The following is a 22,691-nucleotide window of genomic DNA, read 5'->3' as shown; positions in this document are numbered from 1 at the left end:
ACGAATTAAAGTTTAGATGCAATATGCATGCTTCGGTTTCTCCATCCTACGAAAGAGCTAATTCCTTTCTAGATATTTGCATAGCTGATCACACAATAGATATTTACACAGTTAACTGCTTGAGATGCATTGATTACGATAGTGAATCAATCAATTCAAAGTAAATCTCTTGTATCAAACGATAGAAACTTGAGCAACACAGAGACTGATCACCATTTGCTTCATTTAAATAATATTGTCTTGAAAGCTATAGAAAATAATGCACCAAAAGCAAAAATCAATAGCCCTACTCAAACTCTTTTAAACTTGCCTATCATAAAAAAACTGCTGGCAAAAAAAGTAAAATCCATTATGACATCAAAAAACATAATTGACACCAAACATACCTAGCTCCCACGACACTTTAAGTAGAGAAAGCAAAACTGAAACTTGTAAAAAAACTAATAGATGACAACATTAAGAAACATTTTAATAACCAACTCGAACAAAGACTTGCTACCCTTAAGACTAACGACCCCTCAAAATTTTTCGTTATTAAAAAATCGTTTATAAAAGATAACAATAATACAATTAGTCATAATAATATCCCTTTAAACCCATCTCATATAATCCAAAACGCTGGCTTGGACCCCGACGCTCTGCAAAAAGACTCTGTCAAAACAACTACGTCATCAATAACAACAAATTTATAATTGAAACAAACTTCAATACCAACAGAACAGCTAATAATTTAAATGACGACCAAACGGAAAACTTTTTTGTTAGTTCAAATAATAATTCAAATACCCAATATCATTCTAAAAAACTTCTCCTCAGAACTAATATTAGAATATTGCACTTTATTCAATAATATGTTAAGCAATGCCTACTTCCCATCTAACTGGAAAGCAGCTAAACTAATTGTGATTGTGTTAAAGAAAATTAAACAAATATAAAACAAAATTTTTAAACGTGCCAAATGGAATAAAGTCGTGTAAAAAATTTATTTTTTTTTTCAAACCGTGTTAAAAACAGAATTAGTTGTACATCCAATTAACTAGAAAATGAAAATAAAAAATTAATCTAAAGTCTTATATTTAGAATTGCGACAATATCCAGATAAATTTTAAAACCGCGCTTGAATGTCAATATCGAAATTCGACTATTTCCTTATGAAAATTGCGCCAAGTATCCAAAAGAATTGCGCAAATTTCCCCTTTTACACCGTGTGAGAGGGTGACTGTCTGTCTGTCCGTCTGGCTGCCCGTGCAAGCGATAACTTGAGTAAAAAATTAGATATATTGATGAAACTTGGTACACATAATCCTTGGCACCCAAGCGGGGTGGCGCACCATTGCCACGCTCATAACACATAATTAATCGGAAACCTATAAAGCGCCATAACTAAGCTCCGCAAGAGAGTTCATGACTGTTATCAGTAGGTACAGATCGCATTAGAGAGGGTCATATGGGGTTTTGTGACGTGGCCCCGCCCTCTTATAGGTTTAATCAATTATCAACGAAACTCGATCAGGACATATATTTTTTCAGCTAACCCCCTCTCAAAGGTTAAATGAAAAAAAAATGATACTCCCCATATAACATGTGTGTTGTAAAAGTGCGATAACTCAATAAATAAAAGCTTTAGAGGCTCTAAATCTTGCCCCCGAGATGACAGCGTTATATATATATAAATAATCAGGATGAAAATCTGGGTGACTGTCTGTCCATCCGTCTGTGCAAGCTGTAACTGAGTGAAAATAGAGATATCTTAATGGAACTTGGTACTGTAGTTTTGTATAAAGATTCACATTTGGGAGAGGCATCTGCAGTTTAAAAAATTTTGAAATAGTGGATATGGACCCGACCTCTAATAGGTTTAATGTGCATGTATCCTAAACCACTAAAGCTATAATAACCAGATTCGCTCAGGACAAATCCTTTTAGTATCCCTACCGAAAGTGTGAAAATCAAAACACGTGCCTACACTTCAAAATATTCCACTGATACTTAAATTTACTCAAGCATTACGAAATAAAACTTTCGATACAAAAAGGTAAAAAAAAGCAGTAAAGAAAACTACAAACACTAATAATAGCAAACACAAGAAAAAACGTTAACTTCTGTTGCACCGAAGCTATAATACCTTCCACAAATACAAAGGCTGCTTACAAGAACTTGATGCCGAACGATCAATTTGTATGGCAGCTATACGATTCAGTGATCTGATCTGAACAATTTCTACGGAGCCTTGAACAACAACTCATTCCTAATTCCGTGAAGATACCTCGTCTAATAAAAAAGTTTCCATACAAGCACTTGATTCCGATTGTTCAGTTTGTATAGCAGCTATATGCTATAGTATAAAAGGGCAGGTGCAAAATTTCAGATCGAACAAACTTCGTGGCAAATTCAATATACCCTGTGCAGGGTATAATAATTCAAGCGAAAAACCACTGTACAACCAGAGAACACCGGTGAATCGGTAGATTATGAACGCAACCGGCGCCGACATTACTGAATGCTTTCGCGTATCCAAAAATAATTTTCAAATACTCCTATGCTTAATATCTTGCAAAAATTTTCCGACAGCTTCCAATACGCACGTACGTTTTTGTAGGTTGGATTTAGCAACAGCAAATATGAATTCAATTCTAATTGCCTCCATTCCATATAAAAGATGCGAAGCCTGCCTGCTTGGTATTTGTCACGCCATTTAATTTTTTTAATGTCAAACTCTATATAGCGACATCCATAGCAACCGTTAGGGGTAAAAATTAATCCGAACAACTTAATTTCCTTACTTCCTGTAAAATAAACATATGACTGCCACCGAGCAAATAATGCATTCAAAAAATTATTTAATAAACATTTGAATTAAATTTTTTTTTATTTTGTTAAAAAAATTATTATTCTAAAAATTAAAAAAAAATAATTAAGAATTAAAAAAATGTTAATTCTATAAATTTTTTCCCGTTTGCGTAGTTCACCTGCCACCGCGTAATCCAACTACAATATACCTATGTAAATCTTGTCCCGCTTGTAGTTATAAATAAAGCAAACAACGGTTTTTAAGTCGAAAATCTTTATCATTATCGCTTTTTCCAAGCCTTACAATCTAAAACCATACTAAGCACTGTGTTTACGCACAATCTTCTCCTCACCCTCGCAGTCGAAAGTGACTTGTATACCCTCTGGTAACCATGGTTGAGACCAGATTTCCACATTGCAATTCTTCACTTCATTGTTTCCAGCAATAAGGTCCACATTGATTTTGTAGAGCGTACCAGAGACAACTTGTGTGCTGGCTGAGTTCACTTTCGAGATTCTAATTAGACGTAAACAAAGAAAATAGTTCAAGTTAGTAGTTTGGGAAATACTTATACTTCGGGTCTGAATACCTGTACATACATACATATATATTTTCGTAAACTGAGGTGTTGTCGATAGACTTACTTATAAGAGGGCCCGTCGCCCTTAGACAATTTAGTTAGCGAATTTTGAAGTTCATCTTCCGCCTGTTTTAAGTCATCACCGCTAAGTTGGGTAGCGCCTCCAACTAATTGCTGCAAAATAAAAATATTATAGAAATTAATTACCTATGCAAATACGATAATTGTATTTGTATAAATATGTTCAAACCATATGACGAACACTAACTAACATCTTTCGGCATAGCGAGAACTGCTGCGATGACACATCCGAACAACACAAATAACTTAGTGCTAATCATTTTCAACGTGAAACTTTGAGAACTACAAACTTTGTTGCTTCAGAACGAAGAGATGAATAAAACTGTTGACAACTGGGAGGAGAACTGACTTTTATAGGCCCGTGGTTTACTACTCGCAGTGCCAATAGTTGTAAGCTAAAACTACCTACCTACAAAGACTCATATTCTCATTGTTTCATATCGAAAGGGAACACAAAGGCAGAAGCATAGTGATAATACGGCCAACGACCACCATTACTCACACTCACTTACTGTTCTCTCAGTTTGATCATTGTTTTCAAACTAATGCATATACATATGTGGGCTTATGTGTGCCACCTAACTACAGTATTGTGCAAAATATAAGCCACATTATACAAAATTAATACCGCTTTGAAGAGATTGGCAAAACAATTAGGGGTTTTGCAATATCTTTCATAAATAAATGACTGGTAAGCCCAATTATATTAAGGATATTATATTCCGATTTTTACATTTTTGATGTAAGAAATATGTTGTCTACTTCTCCGTCGACTCTGATCAAGCCGTCCACACTGAGTATAATAAATTTACTTGGTGTACTTCTTAATACTGTATTTAAGAAATAGAGTTAGAGCAGTAAATTCTGAGCAGCTAACTGTTGGCTAATGTTTTCTAGTACATATTTTTTAACTTACAATACACTCATACATACTCAGATTATCCGATATTACCATAAAACCTTTAGCTAAAATTGTATCTACACTATCCACCCCTGTCAAGTCAAGACATTATTAAATAGTCTTGTATATAGAAAATACACGGTTTGTAGATTTTTTATTTGATTTGAATGCCTCCTAAATATGTAAACAATTTAAAATTGATACTGTCACTAAGCGGAACAATTTATATATTTAAAGGTCTGTTTTTCTTTGTTTAATTAAAATCGAAATTCAATATGAAGACAAACGAATTTTTTCAGACGGATTTATACAACTGTTGTCATTTATTGTTTTTAAAGTGGATATACAATTTTTTCAAAATTGTTTGTATCTTGTGTTTAATTTTTTTTTTTTTACATATGATTTGTCTATTTTTAGAGTTTGTCCTTGCTTAGAACGGCTCCATTCGTTCTCTTAATGTAAGTAACTTTTTTACTATTCATAAAACAGGCTATATCATACATAGAGCAGGTAACTTTATGAAATTCATAAGAAAAAAAAATTACCACAAAATAATCAAGCTTCAACCAGTAATATTTATTAAACGGTTAGGTGTACGAAAAAATCGTAGGAGAAGTATTTGTAGAGCATTTAATTTATTTATAATTAAGAGCTCATTCTTGGAGAAACTTCCTTAGAGGTGTCGTTTGACCAATTTCAAGTATCAATCCTGAAATTTTTTTTTTTTTTACCCACCCTAATATATTCTATTTCCAAAATATAAACAATTTTCAAAACATACAATATTTAAAATTTGACAAATTTAGTTAATTTTTGTGAATAGATTTTAAGTATAAGACTCATATGCGAACAACTCCCATATCCGGGCAAAAATACTACCATGGTGGGTGTCCGGTTATGAGTACACTTGAATATTCTGAACAGATACTTTGAGGCATTTTGATTACATATTTGGAATGGTTATAAATCTATTTACAGTAAATATAACCGAACAAATAGAATAAGAGCAACTTATTTTATATCTAGTTAGGTTGATATGGATCTCACACTCTCTTGCACATGATATCTTTTACTAAAATTTTCCTTATGAAAATTTTGATCAAAGGTGTCATAAAACATTTTATAAAATCTCTAAACAAAAATGGGGAATGTTTTTAATTTTTCAATAAAATATTTCCAAAATTGATCAAATCAGGGAACTAATAAAGGATTAACATTTTACTGATTGTATGACAGATAAGGAGAAATCTGCTTGGATTGAAGTTTTTAGACTACATTCAACACATTGAGCAGCTCATGTTGCACTTCCAGAGACTAAGATGTAACATGAGCATCTACAAGTAGATGCATTTCCCCATCAGCCATTTAGACCGTTTTCTAGAATATTTAGGCGACTTAGGCGAAGAACAAGGAGAACGCTTTCATCAGGATATTTTCACTATGAGACAGCGAAGCCATGGTTGTTAGAAGGCAAATATGATGGCTGATTACTGCTGGAAGATTCAAAACAAGAATGATGCTTTTACTTGTGCAAGAAAAGCACATAAAAGAAAGTTTTTTTCATGATAAGTAAGAGCAGTACATTTTTATACCCTTGCAACATGTTGCTACAGAGTACAATAGTTTCGTTCACCTAACGGTTGTTTGTATTACCTAAAACTAATCGAGATAGATATCGACTTATAAACATATATATAAATGATCAGGATGACAAGACGAGTTTAATTCCCGGTGACTGTCCGTACGTCCGTTTGTCCGTGCAAGCGATAACTAGAGTACAAATTGAGATATCTGATACAAGTGGTCCTTGGCAAAAAACGTGAGGACCAGTTCGTAGATGAGATTAATATACAAAACCGTAATTTCGTACAACGAATCGTATTAATTACTGGCATCTGTGGTTTAAAAATGTATTAAAATTGGGCGTGACCCCGCCCCTTTATAGGTTTAATGTCCGTATCTCTCAACTATTCAAGCTGTATCACCCAAATTTGCATAGGACATATCATTTTGACACGTTGCGACGGCGTGAAAATAGGTGAAATCGGAAAATAACCACGCCCACTCCTCAGACAACGCTTTTGTTAAAAACTACTAAAAGTGCGATAAATCAATAACGAAATACGTCAGAAACTTTAAATTTTACATCCAAGATGACCCAAAAGAACTTTATATGATCAGGTGTCAAAATTGAACAATGGGCGTGGCATCGCTAAATTCTATCAGATTATTCCTTTAAGGTATGCCATCTCAGATCTAAAAATTGTCAATGTCCTAGTTAAAATGTATAAAACTTGCCTTAGCCACCATATACCTCATATTCACGATTTTGAAACCTCCGGCTGACTAAGTATATACCTGAGCAATGTCAAAAATTAATGCTTTCAGCCCTTCCATTTCTATGCCCACAATGATTTTAGTATAATTTTCGCTGACGGGAAATAAAAATATAGTAATAATAAAAAGTGAGTCTATGACCTTCAAAATATGTAAATAGGAAACCAAATTTGATTGTAATCCATACACCATTTCGTCGAACTATAAAGTTGAACCTTTTCACTATATTTCTTAATATAAAGTTTTGCTCTAATCCTTGCAAGTTGCAAGAGTATAAAATGTTCCGTTACACTTAGTCCTTCCTTACTTGTTTAATTCTAAATTTGGAGTGTTTTGGCTATAAATGTAATATGTTCTTATTTCGAAAACTAGACCTCCTAAAGAAAAAATGACTACAGATTTGGAATCAGCGTGCTAAAATCATACTAAATCGTGTAAGTAATTTTATAAAACAAAACTACTGTTTCCCAGTGTTATCGATTCGCACTATAGTACTCATAGATAATTATCTATGATTATAATGTTTTCTTTAGAAAAACTTTTGTTCCTTTATTTACTTATTTAAATATGTTTATATCAGCAACTATTTAAAATAAAATACTTTGTATTGCAATCAAATTTAGTTAAAATATCTAACTATTTTGGATAGTGTTGACTCGTACGAAAATCTGGTATAAATCAAATATACTGCAAAAATCAAATGGGCACAGAATAGCATCGATTTAATGAGACTTTCTCAAACTCTCTTGTAAATAATTTTACTGTATAATTTTCTGGTTGCTTTCCGTATATGGTAAATGTTCAGTTAAAGGAGCAACATTAAAAAATCTCGAAAGGAGAAGTGATTAAGTGATGGAGACGGTTGCTATTTTACAACGCTTTTCTGTTGTTGCTACGGTACCAGCAGAAAACAATCTCAAAATAATTTTGAGAAGTGCTGCCGAGTTGACAGTCCTTAGTCCGACTATCGTTGGAACAGGAACAAACCTTTTCTTTTGATCTTTGCTAAAATATCGTAAATATAATCTTTAATAAAATATCGTAAATATAATCTTAATTAGTGAGCTGTTCAAGTAAGTAGTGACCTGCGAGTGAAACCACTGGTTCATGAAGTAATTATAACCCTGCTGAAATTAATGTCTGAAAGATGATGCAACCAGACTTTAATTATCTTAAAAGCTCTGTTACACTAGTCGTTTTTTTTTAAAGGATTTATACACATCCCTATAAGAAACTGCTGATGGGTTCAGCAATACAATACTCATATTTATTATGTTAGTACTGACAGTCAAATGATCAGTAAAATGACTGTCAATGTTTACGAATTTTCCTAAAGCAAATTCTGTATACGTCGAAAGGAGACAGTATACATTTCCATAGAAGTTTCGAGAAGTTGTAAAATACTTATGTAGCTGTAATTTCGTGCGATAAACCAAAAGTGTTGCGCGCTTCTGTGCAATAATTCTTTTTTTGTTAAAAAAATAAATAAATAAAGAAGGAAATAAATATAATCTACGTAAGCTATTAATAAGTTTAAAATAAAATTATATTTTCAGTTAATTCTCATTTTTATTTAGGCATTTTTAAATTCCGAAATATCAATGAACTGGAGAAACACGTACAGCAGAGCTTTTGAAAGGAGCAAGCATGGAATTAAGTAAACATTTCTTTTCATAATTTGTTATTTAATTATATAGGTATTTGTTGCACTCCTTTTTTATATTTATGTATTCGTATATTATTATAGCTAATTTTAATAGAAATTTTTTAATTTATTAAAGAAATAAATATTATACAATATTATCTACTGCGCAAAAGAATTTTTCACTTGTGATAGATTTACAGTCAGAACTGACAAATGGCAGCTATGACGTTTCAGTCATAACTGACAATTTTCAGCTATGATGGATTTATGATCAGCAATGACTCAGAAAAATACATGAGACGGAACAGTATACAAGTAGATATGTATTGAATCAATTCCGAATACCCATGCGTTAAAGAGAGATGCAAACTCACTCACATGCGTTTGTTTACATCAGTTTTTGCACAAGGCTCTTAAGAAAATGATAGAAACTTTGTTCTGCGTACTGACAAAATTTTTTCAGCTGTGACTGTCATATGACCAGTCAGATAGCTCACTGTTCTTTTAGGGATATAGTGTTTCTCAATAAAATTTTCCATATTTTTAATATGTCTTTGTTTCGCCAAAAGCACGTTATAAAATAAGTATTTTTAAAAAGATAAAAAATAGTCAGCTTGAGGCTTAACTTCAGCTGAGCTCTGCTTTAAAATTCTTTTGTGAAATGTACAAATCAAAGATAACGGTATGCATTGTACAGTAAAATAACATCTACCATTCTTATCGCAAGCAATTCTGGAGTACGGTTCTGTATCAGTTTCACTGTGTCTGTTTACTTAATATATAAAAGAACAGTAAAAAAAAAACCAGTGATTATCGGTGACAAATATTACATGTGAAGACTTCTCTATCAAGTTCTTAGGCTATGTTTCATTATCACTGGAACATATGCATAGAGACTTCCTTTAGATACCTTGAAAAGGCTACCGCGGTTATTGATACTCTAGAAATATAAGATATTTTAAATGGGCTAATAGGCATTTCCTCAAATATACACATACATGTTGTATATATGTATAATCAAATCGCACATAAATATTTTCATTTGTATAACTGAATATCCATTACATGGTTAAGTCCTATGTACGGGTTTTAGGCTGACATCAGAAAGGGAGAGTCATACAAGTTTGGTAAATCTCAGGGGATTGTTGGATTCAAAAGTTTAATAAATAGGAAATTATATTTAAAAAAAAAAAATATATACGAAATTGTATCGTTGGATAGTCGACGAAATTCTGATTATATGTTAAAACCCGTTTATGAAAAGGACCATGTTCCAACAATCCTTCAAAGCCCTGAGTATACAGTAGGAAAGTTTCTATAAAAATGCCGTTACTGTATATAAATTTTCCACTCATGTAAAGTGGTGTGTGATAACAAAACATAGTAAATAAATTTTGTAATTATTTCGGAATCCATTGACATTTGTTCAATGTATGGCAATATACTCGAACATATTAACATATACATATGTATGTACATACATATACATATGTAACGTAAAAATGGGCAAGCGCCAATATAAATGCATACTTGTTCATACTTATATGTATCTACATATGTATGAATGACATGCTGATTGTATCAAATTGTTTTAATTTTTTTATACATACATATGTACATACCTACACATTTTGTACATTCGTTGTTCGGTCATTTTTATTCTCAATATAAAAACCGGATAGTATTATTAACATAAATTTAACTTTTGTTGTTTTTTATGTGAATTGTGAGAGGTTTCCATTCTGGTCATTTTTCGATCAATGCATGGTTCAAATTGATAATTTGTTGTCTGTAGCGATCAGTATTAACAGTTTCACCAAGTTTAAAAGCCCGTGATATACTACACCCTTCTAATCCAACCACCTAATAGGTTTAATGTGCATATCTCCCAAACCACTAAAGCTATGACAAAATTCTTTGGGAACAAATATTTTTAGCATCTCTATCGACGGTGTGAAAATGGGGAAATCAAGTGCCAACCCCGCCCACTTCCCATATAACGGTACTGTTAAAAACTACTAGAAGCGCGATAAGTCAGGCACTTAACACGCCAGAGACATTAATTTTATCTCTGGTACGGTATGAGATGACTTTATAGGAACCTCGTTCAAAATTAGATAGTGGGCGTGGCATCGCCTTTCAACCAAATTCGGTGCATAACGTTCTTTTTATATTTCTATGTCATAGTGCGAAAATGGGCGAAATCGGACCACAACCACGCCTATTTCCCATATAACACCATTTTAATTCCATCTTATTTTTTTACTTTCCACTATGCAAATCAAGCAAAAATGATTATATCGGGCTAAAACTTTGCGTGAATAATGTGTTTAAAGTATGCCACCTTGTGACCAAAAATTGTCTAAATCGAACCAAAATTGTTCAGCCACTAGGTACTGAATATGTGGACCCCATTGCTTTATGTTTGCTGGAAGCTTTGGGCATTGAATTATTACAGGCTCTTGTTGTATTAAGTATTGTGTGTTCGATAATTTTCCTTGCGATTTTGGGAGAGCTAGATGGGTTCTGCTCGTCTATTGCGGAGATTAATTTCGAAACGTTCCATTTTCGAGTGCTAGTGTTTTTGCTGTGGTGTTTAGCGTAGATGCCGGTATCAATCGTAAAGGAAATGTACTGATGAGCGCTACCGGTGTATACTTCTAGAACTCTCCATTTCATACATACGTTCTGATGATAGGGTGATGTCTAGTGTGGTTTCCTCGAACCCCGGTCTTCTAAACGTGGTTGCGTCTCCTGTGTTTAGCACTGTTAGACCAAACCGCGCAGCAGTATCTAGAATGCGCTTGCCTCTCGAGTCGATGTTCACATACCCCACTCTCTGGCTTTCGAATTTAGGTATCCGGTAACAGTTAAAAGATGGCCCTCTATAGATCTAGCAGTGTGTTTAATCTCGTTGAGCTTTTCTTGGAATTTATGTATGAAGCTGGCCTTTGTAGTTTGCCCTTCTCCAGTTCTAATAGTATCGCCCCGGCTCTTATTTTGCGATCTTATCATCTGCTTCTTTTAGGTTCACTTTGTTTCAGATATTATTTAGGACCTCGGCTAGCTATTGCCTTCTGCTGGCTTAATTATCCCTGCCTCTGATTGTCGCTTGATCCTATTATTTGTTCTCGGATTTGCAGCTGTTGTGGTCTTACTTCTATATATTTAGGTACTTCCGTTACATTTCCTCCATCGGCCTGGGGCTTCTTATTTCTTTAAGGTAGAACTTTTTGCCACTGGCCGTCCTTATAGTTTCGTGGCCGCACTGTTTCACGAGGTTCCACCGGGCTTATCGCGCGGCGCTTAGAGGTTGTTGGCCCGGGGTGTTCCTTTTTTTTCATCCATGCAAAATAATTTGTAAAGTTACATATAACATTTTTCATGTTACTATATGAACTGCTATGAGAGCTGACAGTTATAAAAAGGTACATTTTTTATACATTTACAGATGTAATATGACATAAAGAAATGTTTACTTAAAATACGTTTCGGTAGAGTACTTTAATCCTCAAAAATGCACTTGTTTTTGCTTTAGTGCCGTTCTCCTATCTGATATTAGCAATATAGCCTGGTTAAACATTTTCTCCGACTCTGTATTTCTTCTACCAATAAGGAGGACGTGATTTTTACTGCTCGTCGCAGCCATGTTTGTTTACGGATTTCTGTCAAATTTGGTCAGTGGGTTCAGTAAGGTTTGCATTTTACCATGTTTCGTTTCACTTTGGTACAACGCTTTAAAATTGTCCAAGATTATTACAGGATAGCACCATCCCTTATTAACTTTTATAAAACTTTTATTTCACAAAACCAATAATATGTATACCTATTAATAAAGCTTTTTGCACTTATACATGGTTTATTTAGGCTTTAGTTTTCTATAGTTTTCTATAAAAACACCAACAAAAACAAAAAAATTTTACAATTTTTTGTGTCTTTAAGACAGGGTTGCAAATATGCATTAAAAAAAAGAATTGAATTAACATTTAAATTAAATTTCTTTTTATTTTACAATCCCAAATACCGGACTAAAAAATTAAAAAAACATTTAAACCACAAACCCGATTGAAAAAAAATGTAATGCCAAGCATTTAATCAAGAATTATGATTACATCTTTTTTAATGTAATAATAATCTTTTAAAATAATAATTAATGTTGAAGGCAAATTCATAATTTTTTTCTCCAAAATCAGGACTACTAAATAAAATAGATGTTTCTTTACAATTTTTATTTTTCCACGGTTCTTAATGCTTATTAAAATACTGGAAAACCTTGGCATCAAAAATTCCGAATTGCGGCTACATGTATGTATAAGTGAGGTTATGTGTAATTTTAAATATTTACGCAACATTCCTTCTAACGCATCCAACACCTCATTAAAGTGTATAATATAATTTGAAACCACATGTGCAGAACCAAGTGATGAATGAAAAGTAGATGTTATGACTACCATGTCCAAAATTTGCATTCACATTTCGTATCATTATGTAGCTATATTAAATGAAATTTAGCAATTTTATGAAAATTGTTGGTAATTCTAGATAAAGCATAAACCATCGATAGTCAAAATAAACTATCGATAGTGAGACGAAAATGAAACTATCGATAGTATTATCGATTGTTTTGCAGCTCTACCTGTCAGCCATTCCGGAGAGATGTCACTCTTACCTACCGAGGTGACAGAATGATGCTCTCACCAGCCCTTCGTCTAACTAATCCGTTACGGGTTTCCAGTATACCATAATGAGAATCATATCGGCCTCGATTATGATGGGCGCTTGCTCGAAGTTTTTTCTGACGTCTATGCACATTGAGTGCTGACTGCTGGATTGATCCCTCGTCGCTTTGTTGCCTCGGTGGTTGTTGTGGACGCTTATTTAAAGGCGGCATCTATTCGCTTCTTCGTCGGAGGTTCATAGGGCGCATTAGGCTTTTTGAGCCATGCGCTCGTCTCCTGCAGCTCTTGGTCGGGGGTTGCGTATTACTATTCACAGCTAACCTACTTAATGTAGACCGACTACTATCCGCCAGCTGTGACCCCGGTAGTAGCCTGAGCTCAGCCCTACCCGGTCTATATACATAGTGTGACGAACACGGATGAAAGAACAAAATCGAATCGACAATAAATTGCCAGAATCAACTAGGCAGCGAATTTGTAGTTGCCGGAACGTTCTAGAGGCAAACTTTTGTTAAAGATCTAATATATAAGGGCTGCCGGACTGTGCAGCAGTCACATTTCTAATTAGAGTGTTACCGTGAAAAGAGCAGTTGAGCTATAAGCAATAAGTTGTTAACTCGAATAACGAGCAATAAGTGTTAAGTTGTTGGAATTAGAAATAAATAAAAGTGTATAGCCATTAAAATGGGACTTTTATTTAACAATCCAGTGATCGAACTCAAGTGTGAGTTACAAGGTAGACGATTTATCGAGAAATCCGTTACAAAAGTATAGATTTTATGTTACTATATCAAAGGATTCTTTTATATGAGTAGTATTGTTGGTCAAAAAGGCAACAGATGTGTGTCAGATGTGAGGATGATTTAAAATTTTGGTTTAATGCATGAGTTTGGTCAAACTTTTAGCTTCGAGTGGTTGCTTAAGGGGGGAGTAGTGTTAATTCGCATAAAACAAGGCCCATTTTTATGACTTTTTTAGGAAACAGCAAAAATCTATAAAATAAAATCCAATGGTACAAATATATAATAAATAATCCTTTTGCCCAGTTAATTTGATATTGTAACAAATCTGAAAAAAGGCTCTAAAGTTTTGAAATCTAATGTATTGTAAAACGTTAAAAGGACAGATATAAAACTACTCATAACTTCGTCAATTTTGATTGATTTTTAAGACAAAACAATTAAAAACCCCTCTTAACAATTGGAAAAAGCAGCATTTTCAAAATTTTTTGCATTGAACATTTTTATTTTAATTAGTGCATACACCAGTTAACCAAAACCCCAAAGGAGAAGAAAAATCACAGCAAGACGTGAACAAAAGCGATGTACAGTAATGTTTTTTCGCAAAAGGAGCAGTGAGTGTTATAATTAACACCAGTCATAAAAGAGCGCGAACACCCGCCAAGAAAACATGGTATCGACCGAGTCCACATCGACGATCACAGGAGCAAACCTGGCAAGACCTTTGACGGAACACAAAACTCCAACATCGACAAAACCACCTCCTATTTATTTTATTCAATTATTATTAGCCTCATTTTGAAATATCCAAACAGTTTACTGTTGTTTCATTTTGACCGTGAATTCATAAATCCAGTGTTAATCACTTGTTTCGATGTTAGATAGCAATTCAGCATATTTTTACATCTATAGCTACGAGACTAATCTCTTCTTCTAAGAAAGCTTTCCCAAAGCCTAACGCAACAAATACGAAGAATATCCCATCCAGTCTTAACTGAGATAGACGACTGAACCGACTCTCGGGCATATAAAAGCCAAGTCATTCTGGTACAAAGAGCATAGGTACCTATGGTACCTCCGTTCCCACGAAAGTCTGGTCTTCGTATCCCGAATTTTTATTTAGCCAAGGACTGTCAACTCAGCAGCATTCTTCATAAATATTTCAGGAGTGTTTTTGCCGCTACAACAACAACGGCGCGGCTCTTCCTGCCAATAATAATATTGAATTATTATAAATATTGTAATATATTGTATTTAAAATATAAAATAATTATCTGATGAAGTTTCGCAAATTCCAATCTACATAAATCAATAAATCACGAGGTATCGTTAATACGTAAGTTAATAAATTAACTGCATCTAAGCAGAAACAGAATGCTCCTAGATTAATACCTATAAATAATCATAAACTCGTCTTGTTTCATTCTTTGAAAAATCACTTCAAGTATTTATTTTTTAAATCATATCATTAGTCACTTAGGGTTTGAGGGATTAGCTTTCGCAAATGTACACATGAATATGTATATAAAAATGTTTAAGAAAATGAGTTTAAATATAGCAGGTAGTGGGTGTTTTGCTTTTCTCTAACTACAAACTAAAATACATTGTTTTAGCACTATTTATAAATGGTAACGTTAGCTTAGTCAAACGTAGCTAATTCTATTCTCATCTTTAGTAATTACTTTGCGATACCGAATGGACGAATAAAATAATAAAATTTATTAAAACTAAAGTTCACTAGAAAATAAAAATGTTGCACAATTGTGAATGCAAACGCTTCCGTGTTGTACGCGTGCATAAATTGTGTGTGTGTGTATATAAAGGTGAAGTGGTACTATTTCAAATAGCACATGAGCTATTTCGCTCCTCCACTCGCTACTCACATGATGGTAAGGCTTGAAATCTTTATATATGTATAGGCACGTGATCCAGCAGCTGGGCTCGATCTGGAAATACGGCCGAGCACATTTCACACTCGAAGTACCGCACTTTGCGTTCCGGTTGCGTTGGTGCTGTCTGTGACGTGGCTGCTACAGCTGATATCGCATTTACGCCGTCCGTTGGCGAGAGTGAAGAGAAGGATGAGTCGTTAGTAGTGCTCAGGGAGCCGCCGTAAGTTGAAGAATATGTGGTAGTTCTTTGGTTGATTACGGAAATTTCTTTTTTCTCACGTCTGTTGTTCTTGGATTGCTTACTTTTCGTACTGCTGCCGTTAACGGTTGTAGCGCTACGCTTTTGATGACGTGTTGAACCATTTGTTTGCAACTCCGATTCAAATTCGAGATATTTTCGATTTATAGTGCCGATGCGATTGCGTGCACTGCGTGCGTAACGACGTTCGTTGCTGCTGCCGCTGCCACCACTTGCACTCACACCAGCCGAGCCGCTGACACCAACAACGATCTCACGCAAATCTGGAGATGTTGGTTCGATTTTAATCATATTATGTTGCTCATCTTCGAGAAACGGCGTGGAAGACTCACTTATAAAGCGATGGCGTTCTGCACGATCACATTTGATGGGAGAACGCAAAATCTCTTCGAGATCATTAACAATACTCGGGTTGAATTTTTCGTAGGCTTCCTTACGTAGCATCGAAGCTGCATCAAGGAATTGTGTGTCATAAAGATCTACGTTCCTTGAAGAATTTGAGACATGTGTGTCATATTGCAAACCGCGTTGCTGGTGTGACGTTTCTTCGTGGTTATTCTGTCCTATCTCCTCTTTAATTCGTGGTGGGCTTGAACTAATTTGACGGGGCAATTCAGTGGCAGGTGAGAGAATTTCATAGTCATCGACCATCGAGCGACCGGTAGAGCGCAATAAATCTAGCCCATTTTGTTCTCTATGTGTTATGACTGTTTTGGAACGTTTTCGTCCATATTCATTGTAGGTGGAAAACAATTTTTCCGTATGGATCATGCGTGGACGCGTTACCTTCGAAGTCGATGTTTTTTCGGTGGTCCGTTTACGCGCTTTATTCGCGTTATAATTCTTGTTGATCTGCACTTCCTGAGTGCGTTGTGAACCGCCGCCAGTACTAATCTCACTACCCGTTTTGTACTTCGATTTGCGTTCCTCCGCATCTAAATGTGTGACACCGCCAACCGACGAGCCCACAACAAGTGTGTCGATGCTTTGCAGAGTATTTTCTAAATTCGACAGTAGTGAATTGGAATTGATGAGCTTTGTTTGCCACAAGGTATCGGAGTTACTACCCGTCGATTTATAACGCGGCTTCCTAGACTGCACGACAAGGAGATCATTATCTGGTAGTATAACACCATCTACTCCTTCCTTCATCAAAGAATTATTATTGATGTTGTCTTTAACTTTGTTACGTTTGGATTTTGACGTTTTGGAGACAGGAATAGGTTCCGTAATACCCAAGAGGTCATCTACATTATCCATATCGAAGTCTGATAGCTCGATATCACTTCCATTGCCATTTTGTTGGCTTTCCCTCCGCAGACGTGCGATTTCATGAGGTTTCAACTTTCGCCGCCTTTTGTACTTACGTGGGCCCGTCTGAAAGATAAAGACAAAATGAATATATGGTGAATTAATAACATTGGATAGTTGTTTCTTACAATTGGTTGTCTCTGCATGGCTGTGTTCATATCACTGTGCTGTATTAAATGTTGCACGAGATCACCAGACGACGACATTTCCATTGAGCACACGGTGCAGTAGTAAGTATTACGTTTTGCATCCAATCCCGAGTGGTGCGATCGTATATGTTCGCGCAACACAACGCGTTGGTTGAAAGCCCGTGAGCACACCGAACAAGCGTACGGTTTTTCGCCAGTGTGAATACGTTCGTGTTTGCGTAATGTTCCGCCATCAGCGAACGCCTTCCAACAAAAGCGGCAACCATAAGGTCTCTCACCGGTATGGATGCGCACATGTATTTGTTGAGAACTACGCGAACCGAAAGTTTTGCCGCATTCATGGCAGGGAAACAGTTTACCTGAAGCATTAGTATGCGAGTGTCGATGGTTGGAAAGTGTGCGACCATCAGGGAATTCTTCTTGACAGACATCGCAGATTACCGACTTATCACGATGAGACGCCATGTGCCGTTTCAGACGTGCCTTATTGTGAAAGTTTTTGCCGCATTTTGAGCACGAATGACATTTTTCGCGTGAATGGTCCCAGGCGTGCTTTATTAGAGCTTTACGATCGCGACATTCTTTGCCACAGAGTATACATGAGTTCGGTGTCATGTCGTGTGGGTGCACTGACTGCAGATGACGTTTAATCGATAGCTCTTCGAAAAATGTCTCGCCACAAAGAACACACCTGCCAAAAAGATAATTATTTAGTACACTCCATTTAACATTACTTAGGTTATTATGAATATGAACATACTTATAGGGTGGGTAACGCGCATGTATTTCAGCGTGCGCCAGTAAATCTAAGGCCTCGGCAAAGGTTTCGCCACATGTGTTGCAACAATGTCGATCCTTATCGTTATCGATATCACATTCAGCAATAGTTTTGGTGTGTATTTTGGAGTGTCTGCGCAGCAAATCTTCTCTATGAAATGACATACCACATTCACTACAGTAGAACTCCCCATACAAGCGTTCCGATTCCGATTCACTTTGAGTTTCTTCAGCCTCTGCTTCGTCGGGGTCGTATTCCGAGTTGCTATCTTCAAATTGATGAGTTTTTAGATGCTCCTGGAGACTACCTGCATCCCAAAACATCTCATTGCATTGGTTACACTCATGCGGATGATCCTCACTATGATTCTAAGAGGAAAATAGTTACTATTAATTGCTGTTTATAATATTATATTTGCAATATAAAGAAGAAAAAACGTTAAATTCGGCTGCACCCTTAAAATAAAAAAAATAAACTTTCCATACAAGAATTTGATTTAAATCGGTCAGTTTGTATTGGGAGATGTACCTTAACCGTAGACAATAATCCGTGTCAAATATCGTGAAAATATATACTCAAAAAAATAGTTGCTTTTGGTCGTTCAGATAATATACAGCTACATATATGCATAGTGGCGACAAATGAACAGCTTCTTGGGGAGAAAAATACGTCTTTAAAACTGAGGGACTAGTTCGTATATTTACAAAAGGACGGACATGACTCCGTTTCCACGACAGTCGGGTCTACGTAATCGGAACGGACCCGGCTTTTTAACCCGCCAAGGACTGTAAACTCGGCAAAATTTTGCAGCTACAACAACAACAACGGAGATGGCTATTCGACTCAGCTCGTCACGCTCATCATTTATGTGTACATATATATTTTATGGCGTCTCCTACGTTTCCTACTTGGTATTACAAACTTCGTGGCAAACTTAATATACCTTGTTTAGGGCATAAAAAATTCTAAGCCGAAAAATCGTATTAAAAGAAGTAAGGAAGTGCTAAGTTCGGGTGTAACCGATCATTTCATACTCTTGCAACTTGCAAGGATCATATCCGGGGATATATCTTCAGGTATTGGTAAAACTTCATATTAAAAAATGTCTCGAAAGAATTCAGCATTCATTATTTGACGAAATCATTAATGAATTACGATCAAATTTGGAATTTTATTAAATTATATTATAGGTCGTAGACTCAATTAGTTTTATAACAATATTTTACTTGTCGTCAGCGAAAATTATATTAAAATCAGCCTCAAATGATATATCTGACATAAACTTAACTTAAGGATAAATTTAATGTATTGAGTTGACGTGTAAAATATACGATATGAGCTTAAAACTAAAGTCTAGACCAACCCCAATCATGTTCAGAATATCCAATATTATACATGGTTAATTTTGTTAAGATATCTTACATATTGACCGATATATACGGTATAAGACCAACCGGAAGTTTGAAAATCTTTTATAAATGGATAGATATATTGAATAGAGGTATGCACCGCGACCAATGGTCTATTGTGCCTTCCCCTAAGTCACAACAACTCACCTCACCCCAGCCTATTAATGAACTCCAATATATTGCTAGGTGCTAGTGAGACGATGTGATCCCTATTAGGAAACATGAATTCAAGGGGATTAATTCTACGTCTACAGACTGCTACGCAGTCTACTAGCAGATGTTCTGGGGTTTGCTCTATCTATCTATATGGGAGATAGGGTTAGTATTGATTCGATTTTATCTATTTGTGGACGTGGTTTGGAGTACGCCCATCTTCGAACTCACTTTTAAGCCAAAGAACACGTGTACCAAATTTACCACATCTCAAATTTTACTCTAGTTACAGTTTGCACAGACGGCGTGCAGACAGCCTTTCGAAATTCAACTCCTCTCGTGATCCTGATCATTTATATATACATAACTCCATAATACAAAATTATTATACTCTGTAGCAACATGTTGCAAGAGTATAAAAATGTTATCATTATCATTATCATTCTCACCTTGGTATGGGCGAGCATTGCCTTCTCACGTGCGAATGCCAATCCGCACTGTTGACAAACAAATGGTTTACTTTCATCGATAACGGGGAAGCTCTTTTGATGGGCTGGTGATTGATTCTGTGTAAATTTCACCACTGCAGTGGAGGCCTGTAGTTGTTGGCAGTCTTCAAAAGCACTAGATGCATTAATCAAATTCGACAACCCAACTGTTTCGTTTTCATGTGGCTCATTCAAAACATAACTTTCTTCCTTTGGTTTTATTCGACTAATACGACCACGACCCGTTGTCGTGGATGTTGAGGTAGATGAACTGTTTCCGCTGACATTATGCGGTTTCCGACTAGATTTTTCGCCACGTTGCAAGGAATTTATATGCGTGGTCCAATCTTGCTCATAATAGTGATCGTTAGGTTGTCGTAATTGCAACTGCTGTTGTTCATGTTCGACAAAGTTCGTAACTAAAGAGTAAAAAAAAAATTGTTTAATAATATGCATATGTATTTATTTAAGCGCATGCTCTTAGTTCAAAGTTAATACGAACATTCTATATCCAATTCAGGATCCGGGGCATCAGCATGTGCTCTAAGGTGATTTATGAGATCAGAACGACGAAAAAATCGGGAGCCACAAAGCTTACACAAATGTGGCCGATCATTCTGATGTGCAACTATATGATTCATCAAACTTGTTTTTTTTCGGAAACGGCGACTGCAGAAATCACATGGGTATGGACGTAAAGTAGTATATTCGTCCTGAACAGTCGGTAATGGCACTTCCATATCCAGTAAATCTTGCGAACCAGAACAAATTATTTGATCGGCTGGTATTTCCACACTGCAAATATAAGGCTGAAGTGCTTAACGATTTTCAACCAACTTGCAATTCATTATAACTTACCGCTCTTCGCCTTGGTGCTGCACCCAGTCGTCCGTTATGACTTCTTCTGTTACCATTTGTGGTGTAGTATCGACAAAACTCTCAATGAATCCATTTCCAGTTTGCTGTAACACTTCCGAACAGTCAATCTCATCTGAAGTGACGACGGTACCGTTATCATCTGTACTGGCATCAATTATCTCTGCTACCATTTGACCATCGCGCGCCATAAATATTAAGTTTTCAGCAGCTATTTGATCAATGTCAACTTCATTTGGTATACCGCCATCATCATCATTACCAGTGACCAAGTGATAGACCCCTCTGTCGGCACCATTTTCATCGTTGGCCAGAGCCAGATCATCTTCAGACGGTATTTGTGGCTTTACAATCAGTTGCCCATTGGTTGTTTTAAGATCACCCCGATCTTGTATCCATTGAATGCCAAAGGTTTGCTTATCCATTACACTGTTAATCTGCTTTTGACACTTTACAACGAATTCTGTAATAACAGCAATGCAAACACAAAATAAACAATTAATTTAACTTATCCAAACCCCCACTAAGGTTTGGAAAAATAAACCACGAGACAATTTCAACGTTGCCAATAATTCGTAACCGGTAAAACCAAATTATATTTATTTTTACAATTTAAATCTGCTGAGTTAAAAGAGTAATTTAAATGTTTTCCTAATATTTATCTATGAATATGAAGTTAATAAAATGAATTATTGCAAATTATTTTTAATTAATTGGCATTAATATCGTATTCCAATTAAGTACATATTTTCAAACAGTCGGTAGCACTGGCAATTTTTCCAGTCCCATTTATTTTATGACATCAGTGATCTCTTTCTAGCCTTTCTCGTTGTAGTTTTTACTGCATTATCGACAATGGCCGCCGCATATTGAAGTCGAGTTGCATATCATTGCCTACCCAACATCACTAACAAAATTCCAACTATAATTAATCGAACAAAAATTCCATTTCCAAACAATATTTACGAGGTTATGTCCAAATGAGGTTAAGGTAGTTTATTTATTTACTATTTACAAGCTAATTTGCCGCCTACAACGCACCAAAACAATACAACAATCAAATGAAGTAACACTTGAGGAATCATCTGCTAGATCCAAAAAATGTGGGTTGAACGAAGTCACACGCGATTACATCACAACGCAATAGATAAAATTTTGTTCACCGAACCCAGTTATACACTTAGGGATTCACTTTCGCTTTTTGCTTTAACGATAGTTTTAAACGACTTGTTTATTTATTAAAGTAATTAAATCTAGCCTTTCACTTTAAACAATACAAATTAGAAAAATTAAAATTCCTCTACTCTCTACAACCGCAAGAAATTCCGACCATCTACTGCAATGCAATTCATTGAATACGCGAATTGCGGCGAGCGGTGGTTACTTGATTGCGCTAAATGAAGGTGGTGGCACAATGTTGCCATATTGCACAGTAATGGGGTTGGGTGACATATGCACAGGTGTTTGTTCAATATGAACATGGGAACATCAATTAATAAACCTTTGGTCATATATTATTTCTAAAATAGTTTTATTTATAATAATAAAATATTAAAATCACTTAAGGTGATTTTACTTAGACATAGTTCTAGCATTCCAATGCTATTTAATGTTTAAAATTA

The 22,691-nt window shown here is 35.4% G+C and overlaps 2 protein-coding genes across 5 annotated transcripts; both read right to left on the bottom strand.

Annotated features, from left to right (window-relative positions):
- Positions 1–3,047: 3,047 nt before the first annotated feature.
- On the bottom strand, positions 3,048–3,803 carry LOC106622571 (sarcocystatin-A). Its single transcript, XM_014241791.3, has 3 exons — positions 3,644–3,803; positions 3,436–3,545; positions 3,048–3,307 (listed from the first exon to the last, which is right to left on the bottom strand). Exons 1-3 carry the CDS (start codon positions 3,710–3,712, stop codon positions 3,109–3,111), a joined length of 378 nt encoding a protein of 125 aa, XP_014097266.3. The 5' UTR covers positions 3,713–3,803; the 3' UTR covers positions 3,048–3,108.
- An 11,366-nt stretch (positions 3,804–15,169) lies between these two features.
- On the bottom strand, positions 15,170–22,463 carry LOC106622573 (uncharacterized). 4 transcript variants are annotated; one of them, XM_014241794.3, is made up of 7 exons: positions 22,078–22,463; positions 21,052–21,532; positions 20,696–20,988; positions 20,155–20,612; positions 18,126–18,511; positions 17,345–18,056; positions 15,170–17,282 (listed from the first exon to the last, which is right to left on the bottom strand). In XM_014241794.3, exons 2-7 carry the CDS (start codon positions 21,492–21,494, stop codon positions 15,660–15,662), a joined length of 3,915 nt encoding a protein of 1,304 aa, XP_014097269.3. In that variant the 5' UTR covers positions 21,495–21,532; positions 22,078–22,463; the 3' UTR covers positions 15,170–15,659. The 4 variants fall into 4 exon arrangements, with proteins under 4 accessions (XP_014097269.3, XP_014097270.3, XP_014097268.3 ...); XM_014241795.3 differs by having other exon boundaries at positions 22,085–22,463; XM_014241793.3 differs by having other exon boundaries at positions 22,111–22,463.
- Positions 22,464–22,691: the final 228 nt, after the last annotated feature.

This window comes from Bactrocera oleae, chromosome 2, assembly GCF_042242935.1.
Source record: "Bactrocera oleae isolate idBacOlea1 chromosome 2, idBacOlea1, whole genome shotgun sequence".
NCBI lineage: Eukaryota > Metazoa > Arthropoda > Insecta > Diptera > Tephritidae > Bactrocera > Bactrocera oleae.
The sequence above is the reverse complement of the archived record's forward strand: the minus strand, read 5'-3'. Positions and strand labels throughout refer to the sequence as shown.